Source organism: Crinia signifera, chromosome 7 (assembly GCF_055691185.1).
Source record: "Crinia signifera chromosome 7, ASM5569118v1, whole genome shotgun sequence".
In the NCBI taxonomy this organism is placed as follows: domain Eukaryota; kingdom Metazoa; phylum Chordata; class Amphibia; order Anura; family Myobatrachidae; genus Crinia; species Crinia signifera.
In genome coordinates, this window is record NC_139223.1 from 140,348,274 (window position 1) to 140,360,452 (window position 12,179).

Below are 12,179 nucleotides of genomic sequence, written 5' to 3' on the forward strand. Positions count from 1 at the left end.
TGGCATGACACTGCGGGCTGTTGGAGCCCAGTGCTGGTTTCAAAATACGGGGGACCCCCAGATTTTTTGTCCCCCGTATTTTTGGAACCAGGACCGGCTCATTGAGCCCGGGGCTAGTTATGCTTAGGAGGGGGGACCCCACGCCGTTTTTTTTAAAACTTTTTTTTTTTAGCACAAAATCGCATTTATGAAAATGCGCACATTTTCATCACTGAAAATGCGCACATTTTCATGACTAAAAATCGCCCGAAATCGCGGCAAATCGCATTTTTTTGCCGCAAATTCGCATCTCATTACATATGCGAATTCGCTGCAAAAAATGCGATTTTTAAAGGTGCGATTTGGTGCGATTTTTTTTTAGTCTAAAAATCGCACCCTATTACATTTCGCCCCTTGTCTCTCACTCTGTAGTAACTTGTCAGTGGGTGTGGTACAGGGCTCCGACAGTCGGGATCCCTACAGTCATTAGCCCAACGTTGGTATCCCTACTGGCCGGACCCAGACAGCATGGTGAGCGCAACTAAGCCCCTTGCGGGCTCGCTCGTCACGCTGCGCTCACCACCTATTCTATTCTCCCTCTATGGGGGTCGTGGACCCCCACAAGGGAAAATAGCCGACCGCCATCGGGAACCCGGCTGTCGGTGTTTTGACAGTCGGGATCCCGACGTCGGGTAAATGCCTGTCGGGATCCCGACTGTCGGGATATTAGTGCAAAATTATAATACAGACATTAGTATCATCAATGTTTCAAGGCCGAAGCCCTTTAATCAGGATTGGCAGAAATGTTAAGTGCAAGTGCTATATGTGCACTGTCCAAAAAGTCCAGCACTGCTACCTGTTCTTAAACTTGGTCCTCAGGACACTTTTCACCTGGAAAATGTGACCTGTGTGGGGTCTTGAGGACCAAATTTTGACAACTCTTTTGCACATTGCAATAGGTTCAGGGTGGATCACAAAAAGGGGGACATTTACCAAAATGGATTCGTAGAAAAAAGGTGTATTCGTAGGGAGAAATACACCTTTTTTTTACGAATTTGTATTTTCGGGATTTACAATCCCAAAAATACAAAAATTCGTAGTCCTAAAGATGGAACATTCGTATTTGTATTTACAAATACGAATGTCTACACCATCGATAGAATACGACAGAAATCACCATTCAAAAGAATGGTGGTTTCTGATTTACTAAGCAGCCGTACTGATAATACGGCTGCTTAGTGGTGTAAAACACCCACGCAAATACGACAGGAAAATAGAACACCATTTTCATGTCGTATTTGCGTTTTAGCCTGCACGGATCAGTCAGATCCGTGCAGGCTTCAGTGTAAAAAAATAGAAAAAATAAATAAATAAAAAAAAAACCGGCGTGGGGTCCCCCCCACAGCTGTAACCAGCACCAGGCTGACAGAGCCTGGAGCCGGTAATTAAAAATCAGGGAACCCGACAAATAGGGGTTCCCCGATTTTTAACAACCAGCCCCAGGCTCCTGCTCTGGGGCTGGTTCCCAAAATACGGGGGACAAAATGACTAGGGGTCCCCCGTATTTTAAGAACCAGCCCCAGGCAAAACCAGCCAGCAGGCTAATGCCACAGCCGGGGGGAGACTTTTTATGCAAGTCCCCCCGGCCAAAGCATTAACACTACCGACCAGTCAGCCTGGCCAGGGGCCCTGGGGGAGTGGGGACCCCCCCAATAAAGGGGTCCCCCCCCTCCAGGACTTACCTGACCAGGCTGAAGCCTGGTGCTGTCCTCGATGCCCCTGGGCGGTGGGCATCGAGCTGATAGTTGTGTAAAAAATAGAAGAAACCATTGTTTTTTACTGTGGCACTACAAGTGCCAGCAAGCCTCCCCAGCAAGCTGGGACTTGGAGAACCACAAGTCCCAGCCTGCTGGGCATTAAAGGGCCCGCTGGGTCTTGTAGTGCCACAGTAAAAAAAATAGTTAAATAAAACACACTGACACACATTTTAAATAAAAGTTTAATACATACAAAACACACATACTGATACTTACCTAGCTTGATCCCGTTGGTAGGTCGCTGGCTCCGGTGTCGGCGGCTCCGTGTCGGCGGCTCCGTTGTCGGCGGCTCCGTGTCGGCGGCTCCGGGGTCGTCGGCGTCCTGTCCGAAGATAATCCATGTTGGACCTGTGGAAGGAAATCCTACTCACCCAGGTCCTGCATGGATGATCTTCGTTCTTCATCCGTCGACATCCCGGTCTTCTGACAGCTGCTGGCGACTTCCAGCAGCTGTCGGCATCTTCCGCGACGCTCCCCGGCTTTCAGAGCCGGAGAGAGAACCTTCCTGGTCGGCGTCTGGGCTCAGAATGAATTCTGGCCAATCAGGAGCCGCCTAGCCGCCTAGCGGCCAATCAGGAAAGGTCTTTCCTGATTGGCCGCTAGGCGGCTAGGCGGCTCCTGATTGGCCAGAATTCATTCTGAGCCCAGACGCCGACCAGGAAGGTTCTCTCTCCGGCTCTGAAAGCCGGGGAGCGTCGCGGAAGATGCCGACAGCTGCTGGAAGTCGCCAGCAGCTGTCAGAAGACCGGGATGTCGACGGATGAAGAACGAAGATCATCCATGCAGGACCTGGGTGAGTAGGATTTCCTTCCACAGGTCCAACATGGATTATCTTCGGACAGGACGCCGACGACCCCGGAGCCGCCGACACGGAGCCGCCGACAACGGAGCCGCCGACACGGAGCCGCCGACACCGGAGCCAGCGACCTACCAACGGGATCAAGCTAGGTAAGTATCAGTATGTGTGTTTTGTATGTATTAAACTTTTATTTAAAATGTGTGTCAGTGTGTTTTATTTAACTATTTTTTTTACTGTGGCACTACAAGACCCAGCGGGCCCTTTAATGCCCAGCAGGCTGGGACTTGTGGTTCTCCAAGTCCCAGCTTGCTGGGGAGGCTTGCTGGCACTTGTAGTGCCACAGTAAAAAACAATGGTTTCTTCTATTTTTTACACAACTATCAGCTCGATGCCCACCGCCCAGGGGCATCGAGGACAGCACCAGGCTTCAGCCTGGTCAGGTAAGTCCTGGAGGGGGGGGACCCCTTTATTGGGGGGGTCCCCACTCCCCCAGGGCCCCTGGCCAGGCTGACTGGTCGGTAGTGTTAATGCTTTGGCCGGGGGGACTTGCATAAAAAGTCTCCCCCCGGCTGTGGCATTAGCCTGCTGGCTGGTTTTGCCTGGGGCTGGTTCTTAAAATACGGGGGACCCCTAGTCATTTTGTCCCCCGTATTTTGGGAACCAGCCCCAGAGCAGGAGCCTGGGGCTGGTTGTTAAAAATCGGGGAACCCCTATTTGTCGGGTTCCCTGATTTTTAATTACCGGCTCCAGGCTCTGTCAGCCTGGTGCTGGTTTCGGCTGTGGGGGGGACCCCACGCCGGTTTTTTTTTTATTTATTTATTTTTCTATTTTTTTTTACACATTGCAGCCTGCACGGATCTGACTGATCCGTGCAGACTGCTAGAAATAATTCGTATTAGCGGCCGTATATACGGCCGCTAATACGAATTCCTACGACATCGGTGGGTTACAAAGCAGTCGTATATGACTGCTTTGTAAATCCCCCTCCGGAACACGAGTTTGCATACGACTTAAACAGTCGTATGCAGTCGTAGGGAAAATACCAATACGAAAAACTAGGTTTTTCATATTGGTAAATTTCCCCCAAAGTGTCTGTAAAATCGTCAGTGCTTTGGCTGCATATACACAGTGGTTAAAGTGAAGGGGAACGGGGTGGAACCACCACCTCTAATTATAAGTGGGAACCGAGTTCCACCTCTACCACAGTCAGTCGCGTAACTAGAAATTTTGCTCCCCCCTGCCATAAAAGTGTGTGTAGCCCTCCCCTTACCCCCACACACACACAGTTTGGTAATACAAGCAGGGCAATTTGGCTATCAGTGCGAACAGTAAAAATATGCGCGTGCACCCCCCCCCCCCCCCATAATTTCCCTTTACAATTAATGCCCCCACAAGTGCCTCTTACAATGAATATCCCCAGTGGACTCAACACTCTGGGCCGACCTTCACTCCTGCTGATGGCTACTACTAGGCTTCCTTGAGGCTCTGACTAGCAGGGTGCTGTCCGCACCCAAGTGTACACCATGCCTGTACCTCCTGCACATACGGAGTGTCAGCTACAGGGCCTCTGGCGGCCCCATCCATTTGAAATGCGGCGCAGGCTCTTGAGCCTATCATCTCAGGCAAATGGCCTCTGCACACTACATACTGCACTATACCACTACACTAAATGCTACACTACTTTTCCCTAAATGCTACACTCTATCCCCTACATGCTGCACGATACCACTACACACTACATCCCCCTTACTACTACAGGCTACATTTCCAGCAGTAATATTGAAGCTTTTGATGCCTCCCTCCGTGGGCTTCCCCCCTTTCTCAGCCCCCACCTGCTCCAGCTGGGGGACAGCAGTAAGGACCCACTGGAGTAGATACAGCTGGCCTGAGTGACCTTTTTGTAAACCACTGCGGCGGTAGCAAGGTCTCTGACAGATGCTGTGGGAGCCCTTTATTTGTGCAGCCATCCAAAGTAAACAGGAGAGCAGGAGATGGAGGAGGACCCGTGCAGGTGCGCTGTCGTTCTTCCCTCAGCCTGGGAGGAAGCAAGGCAGGACCAGGAAGCGTGGTCAGGCAGGGCTGGGCTACACGGACAGGGGTGCCACAGTCCAGCACCAGGAGCCGGCCCCTTACATTGATGCATGCTAGTGGTGCCTAGCAGCAGCATGTCGCTGTGTGTGAGCACTGTGCAAAAGGGGCGCCCGGGGGAGGAGCAGCGGCACTGACTCTGCACAAATCTGGCACCTCTGCACCGGGTGCACTCGGGAGGGAGAAGGGAGAGAAGAGGGCGCGCCACACGGCTAGAGTCAGTCCGGTCTCTGCTGCTTAAGCGGGCACGCGGTAGCTCCCGCACCTGCCACAGCAGCATCCTGGACCCGGCGCTCCCCGCAGATCCCATCTGCACTGGCTCCCCCAAGCCGGGTTTGCCTCAGCATTGCTACGCCACTGACCACAGTCCTGAAAAGTAATTCCAACAGAAAAGCCTGTCCCAGCGGCTTCTTCTTCTGGCACGGCGTATGTAATGTAAAGTTAAGATGAACAACTGTGGACATTATATGTATAAGGGGCATTACTGTGTGATTTAATATGAATCAAGGGCACTACATGTGGTGTAATGTGTACACGATTGTGTTACCATGTTTTGTGGGGTCATTATCTCTTTATGGGTGGTAGAGCACAAATTCCATGACACTGGTCTACGCTTTGCCTAATGGTGGTGGGCAGTGTTAGGGGAACGGAGTTCCACCACCTCTCCAGGACCACTTTAAGCCCTGCATATACACCATGATGGTCATGTCTGAGGCATTTGTAGAAAGCTAATAAAAATAATTCATAGAACACTTGTCATCGAAGAAGTTTATTTGCAATAATAATTTAAACCTTTATGAGCCTTTAGCTGAAGGCTTCACTGATAGAGATGCACTGATGTGACATATTTTTACATTGGATACAAAATTTGGGTTAGAAATATATCACAAAATCCCATAGAAAAACAGATTTGCAGGTGTTAAAATGTGTCATTGGTCCAAATATTTACATTATATACAATTTCATGTTTTATTTTGCATAACCTGATACACTCACTGGCATCCATACCATACACAGAAAGTGGATATATTCATGTGGAAAGGGAAGAAACGTCAACAAGATGATGATACAAGATGCTTTGTAAGAAATCTCAGCGTTCTGGCAAACGGACCACAAGAAGTTCCACAGCGGCTGATGTAGCAATAAAAGTTATGTGGAAATTGTGAATTATACCAAGTTCATCCCATGTCTCCTAATAGATTCCTGTAGTATACATTTAGATTGTAGGTATTTAAATAAAGACTACAGACAGGTTTTATAGTCTGAGATAAATTATCCCAACACCAGTTTTATCTTTTTGTAGAAATCCATGGACGATGCAATATTTCCATACAGAGTTAAGGCAGCTGATTTATCTGTATTACCATTTATATACATATAAATATAAGTTACATATCAAAATCTCCATCGTATGCCAGGGTTAGAGGCTTTTGCTGAGGAAGCTTGCTTTTCTGTCCTTGTGGCTTTCTGCTGTAAGGGAAAAAAATATATAAAATAAGAACCTTAAATACATTGGGCCAGATGCACTAAGCCTCAAAAAGTGATAAAATGGAGAGTGATAAACAGCCAGCTCCTACCTGCCATTTCACATGCTGGGTTTGAAAAATGTCTGTAAGATTCCACTTGTCTGTGTAGATATCTTTGTGATTCCACCAGAGCTGGATTAAGGGTGGGCTCAGGGGGATCAGTACCCCTGGGCCCTCCTCTATCTAGGGCCCCCCTGTGGTTGGCATGTATTTTTTTTGGTACTTGTTTCCTAGCACGGCACCCATCGCATAGCATACTTAGTGGTATGCGTGCGATGCGATGTGATATTCATGCTAAATTAACAGGAGTGCTTGTACATCGAAATATCGCATAGCATTGCATGCCAGCAAATGGCATGCGATGCAATGCAATTTTTAATTGTACAAGCACCCTTGTGCTTACAATGTTAAATGCACCCCCATTGTCAACGCCACCCCCACTATCAACGCCAACCCAAAGTGTGGCGAGCGCAGTGAGCCCACAAGGGGCTGCGGTACGCGTCCTCCGACCTTTTCATTCCCCCACTATCCGCGTCGGCGTGGAGTTGATTTTATATAGTGTGGCGAGTGCAGCGAGCCACCGAGCCCGAAGCGTGGCGAGTGCAGCGAGCCCCGCGTGGGGACGCGGAATTCGAGCCCGAAGCGTGGCGAGCAGATGCGCAATACATGTAAAGTAATCCGTCTCCCCTCGCGGGGCTCGGGGGCTTGCTGCGCTTGCCACACTATCTAAAATTGACTCCACACCGACGTGGATAGTGGGGGTATGAAAAGGTTGGAGGACGCGTACCGCCGCCCCTCGCTGGCTCGCTGCGCTCGCCACGCTTCCGGTTACCGTTGATAGTGGGGGTGGCGTTGCCAATGGGGGTGCATTTAACATTAAAAGCACCCATCAGGGTGCTTGTACAATAAAAAATTGGATCACATCGCAGTCCGATATATTGCATGCAATGCGATGCGATTTCATAAGATGTAATACAATCAAAATCGGGGGCGCCGTGCTAGGAAACAAGTACCTTTTTTTAACTAAAGGATTTGTGCATGGGAATGGGGTAGTGCGGCAGCTTCACCTATCTGCCAATGTGACAATGATTAATGGCACTGAGCATTGGGAGCCAAGGCACACTGGCTGCACAAGTGTGCAGTGCATTACTGGGAGTTGACTTAGGGGCAGATTTATTAAGCTTGGAGAAGAGATAAACTGGAGATAAAGCGGAGAAAAGGTAAAAGGAGATAAAGCACCAGCCAATCAACTCCCAGCTGTCATTTTTAAACACAGCTGACTGGCTGGTGCTTTATCTCCTTTTACCTTTTCTCCGCTTTATCTCCAGTTTATCACTTCTCCAAGCTTAATAAATCTGCCCCTAAGTCCCATGAGACTGCACAAGAGGTCAGAGGCTGAGAGGCTTCCACCCTGCAGTTATTGACCAAGTTTATACTGCTTTTACTCTGTTTTTTAACAGTGTAATATTCTCCTGTGCAGTTTGTGGCCAGTAATGACAAGTGGGAGGGGGCCCCCGTTCTAAAGTGACCCGGTCCGCCCAAAGTCTTAATCTGGCCCTGGATTCCACTTCTCTGTGTAGGTATCTGTGCAAATCTGCTTTTCTGTGTAGGTACCTGTGTGATTCTATTTGTCTCTGTAGGTATCTGTGCGAATCTGCTTGTCTGTGTAGGTATCTGTGTGAATCTGCTTGTCTATGTAGGTATCTGTATGACTTTGCTTGCATGTGTGGATATCTGTGTGACTCTTTAGTTCCTTTGTATCTCTGCAACCCCGAATGTCTCTGTTTGGGTGGGTGGCGAGAGTGGATATTACTTCACTTACTTGAAGCATGAACCACTTTTAGGATTTGAAGTGATAATGATAGAATGCTACTGTTACATACCATGTGTAATGCTGCATTGAAGATTGTACAGATGTTTTGTGTGTATGTGTGTGTGTGCGTGCGTGTTTGTTTTGTGTTTTGACACCAGTACTTGTATTCCATATCCTTTCTCTTTCACCTGAAAAATGCCTTATAAAGTACTTGTGTTATACCTTCTGATATAACTTGTGTTATACCTTCTGATAACAATGTGTTATTTGACAATCTTGCAATAAAATATTTTTTTTTTAAAGGGAGAAGGAATGAATTGATATTGAAAGTGTGAAAACTGATCAATTCAAGAGATCCCACACCGCACAACCAGCAACATTATAATTATATTTCCAACTGAGAAGCCCTTCCTGAGCCAGGACTACAGAGCAGCAGATATTACTGGGAAAATGGAGTAGTGGACATTTTGCCAACAGATTTTCGCACACACAATACAGAAGTCAATGGGAACATGGCACAGAAGACATAAGCCAGAGTCTTCTCCGATGCTAGTGAGGAGCGGTCCCACCTAATGCCAGCACACGGTCCCTCTCCTCCATTAAAGTGGCCCCAGGCACTATTACTAAGATTGGCCATCCTTATATTGCCTCCAGTACCAGGACATCACCTCCCACTGGGTTCTGTAATGATTTGCTGCCACACTTGCCAGTCCTCTGACCCAGACTGACTTGTATGACCCAGCTCCTTGGAATGTATTCAGTAAGGTAATGCAGACAGGTATATATATTTATATTTGGATATTTGGTTAGTGTTTATTGCTCTGTGAGTACTTATATATAAAACAGTTCTGACACCTTGTTGGAAATGAAGCTTAGGGCAGATGTATTAAGCCAGTTAAAGTAATAAATTACTATTAAAGTGGAAATTGATACGTCACCAGCTAATCAGCTGTGTTTAAAAGATGACAGTTAGGAGTTGATTAGCTGGTACATTATAACCTTTAACTTTATCACTTTACCAGGATTAATAAATCTCTCCACTGTATTTACATTTGCTATGCATTTGAGGACAAACTATAGTTGTGAACCAGTTATATAAGATGTATCCTAGCTATTAGTAGTTATGTTTGCCAATTTCACAATTACATATGCTATATATTAATAATCAGTGACAATGTACTGAGATGAAGGATATATTCTGTAGCACAGCATTGATTCATTTTGGTATTCTAGGGTAAATACTTACCAGACGAGGTAAGAAATGATGATCAGGAACACCAGGATGAGAAAACTTCCCACACATACTACATAGACCCAAAGACTCACGCGTCCATCTGCGAAAGATACACAAAGGAAAATGATAATGCCCACCCAAGAAACATACAATAGTACGAGAAGGCTTCCACCCTGATCCACCATTGCTGCATTATTTCACGCAAGCTCCATACAGCATCAACTTACCAGTCCTGCACAAAACCTTTCTTTACCCCCCCCCCCCCCCTTTTTCAACCTCTGAACCAGCCTGTCTACAGCCAGGAATCCTCCACATTGCAGTGTCCAGAGGTAAGGGTTGAGACTATCCCCCTGTAGCTACGAAAGGAACATAGTGGGGTGTGCTATCTTTTTACAAGGTGGGGGGGGGGCTTTATTTTACGGGTGGGCGCTGCCGAAATTTATGGCTGAGGGATGCACGTTTTATTGTTACACCGCTGCCTATGTGTACTAAAAGGTTCATCCAGTCAGAAGTGGGAGTTTTACTCTTGCCTTACAACCTATCTTGTACGTTTGGGGGAGAAAAAAGATAACTCTTTTTTGGGGGCACTAACTTGAATTATTTTTAAATTAATTATTATTATTTGCAGCACATGAATATATATATTTAATTTTAATTATTATTATTTATTTTTTTACACATTCGCCAGCAGGGGGCGGGGAGCCGCTCATTAGATATTCACTTCACACTGGTCCCGCTCATTGCATATGCATGAGCGGGACCAATGCAGCGGCTCCCTCCACAGTGCCCCTGCCAACTCTTCAGGGGGGGGCAGCTTGTGCTGCCGGTGTCCCCGGGAGCCCCCCCCCCAACATTCCAGCACAGGCAGGGAGGCTTTCATCTCCCTGCCTGCCGCCGTCCCCCGGCTCCCTGCGGCATTCACTGCAGGAGCTAAAAATCGCCATCAGGGGCAGCGAGCCCCTGCGGCGTTGAATAGTGTGAGAGGGAGGGCTGGCAGCTAATGCTCCAGCCCTCCGGAACCCTGCAAATGTGCAGCGAATCCTAAACAGGATTTGCTGCACATTGCGATATTGCTCATTGAATACTGCCCTATGTCTCTCCCAGGCATCACCCTCTTCCCATGATATAGATATGGTATTCCCTTTGAAGCCACGCTTCTTACTGCAGGCCACACATACTTTTCCTGGAACACCCCACCACGGTAGGGTTGTGAGCAGTCACACTCCCTCATGTTGTCCCCACCCCAATCATGCTGCGGCTTAGGTGGCACTGCTACCGCCATCACAGACAGAGATCTGCACATGCATAGATCTGAAAACATTGCAGATGTACACAAACCATCATGTTTGCATACATCTCTGAATTTTATCCTACTGTATATTAGTACTAGTTTCTCAAAGATAATACTCTCATTTACAAATCAATATTTTTCTTATGTTTCCATTGAAACTGAAAAATAGTAAGAGTATGCTTAGCTGTTCTCTACAATTACTCTTTTATTTAAGCTTTCCCAGCATTTAATATGTACTTGCCTTGGTCAAATAGCTGAATCGACCAGTTAAAGATCTGTGGGAGTTTGGAGTTGACGGGTTTATTTTTTTCAATGAAAGTTTTCACGTCGGCTTTCTTAGATTCAGGGCCTGGAACCTTTAAACAATAGTCAAGGACGCCGCTAGATCTCATTATTTGCGTGTATCCATCCTGGCAACCACAGATTCCACTCTGAAAGAAACATGAGCAAGCTGAGTATAGCTAGCAGCCACAAAAACTTGTTTTGTGAAAAATAATCACACAATTGTTAATATAACCTACTGCATTACACAGTGCTCTCATATAACACACTGGTGTCTGGACAACACTTCCCTGCTAGGCCACATTTAGTGGCAGAGGAGGATTGAAACCTCATGGGGCCCTAAGCAAGACACCTATATGGGGACCCCTTTTCCTCAAACAATCCATAACACTATATTTGCGATACCTGATTTATTCTCTATACATTATTTGTAGATAACCGATGTGAGCTTTCTCGGACGGACTCGGGCAGCTAGCCACCGAGCCCGAAGCATGGCGAGCGAAGCGAGCCTCGTGTGGGTATGAGGAAAACGAGCCCGAAGCGTGGCGAGCTCAGCGAGCCCTGCGAGGGGACGCGAATTACTTGATGACGCGGATGACTTGACAACGCAGATTACTTGACGTGTATTACGTGTATTACTTGACGTGTATTCCACTGTGTTCGCTATGCTTCGGGCTTGTTATACGTATCCCTAAACTGGGCTCACATAAAGTTTATAGCACCTTACCAATAAGTGTCCACTCTATGTCATAGCCCGATTAGGCAGGGTGGGGTGGGGGTGGCAGTGCCCCATGGCCCCTCCAGCCAGTGCAGCATTCTGATCCAATGTCCATATTACCAATGGGGAAGATGTACAGCTCTAGGCTTCCACAAAAATAGACCCATCATCCTTAAAATATGATGATTAAGAGTCACCAGCTGGCCACATAAATATTATTTCAAGACAAGACAAAACAAGATTGGTTCCGGTCCTTACGCTAGAGAAAAAATATCAGCTGGTCTCCCTGAGAAGGTAGACGCCCAACCTTAATTATATAGAAATACAACAAAATGGGAAAGGGTGACCAGCGCTGATATTAGATAGAGAATGAACACTATCTATAAGGGGGGATATCAAATAATATCCGAAACGCGTTGATTGGACCTTCTTTTATTGAGGGAGAACAAATACAACCAGCGGGACTTCACACTTACGGACACTGACGCTCACAAGCTACGCCGGTCCGGCTGTGTCTGCAGCACGCCCACTGCTTATCAACTTGGAGCCGCCCCCGCGTTGGATTGGATTCCCATTGCCCTTTATGTACCTGAGAACTTTTATACCTGCTTGTCGTTTTTACCTGTTTCTGT

At 47.2% G+C, this 12,179-nt stretch overlaps 1 protein-coding gene across 1 annotated transcript in view; it reads right to left on the reverse strand.

Annotated features, from left to right (window-relative positions):
- Positions 1 to 5,436: 5,436 nt before the first annotated feature.
- THSD7B (thrombospondin type 1 domain containing 7B) overlaps positions 5,437 to 12,179 on the reverse strand; it is a 443,716-nt gene continuing 436,973 nt past the window's right edge. The window contains exons 26-28 of the mRNA XM_083153878.1: positions 10,789 to 10,978; positions 9,269 to 9,356; positions 5,437 to 6,153 (exon numbers count right to left, since the gene is read on the reverse strand). Coding sequence (XP_083010004.1) covers positions 6,072 to 6,153; positions 9,269 to 9,356; positions 10,789 to 10,978 — 360 coding nt within the window. The 3' untranslated portion in view covers positions 5,437 to 6,071. The remainder of the gene's footprint in view (positions 6,154 to 9,268; positions 9,357 to 10,788; positions 10,979 to 12,179) is intronic.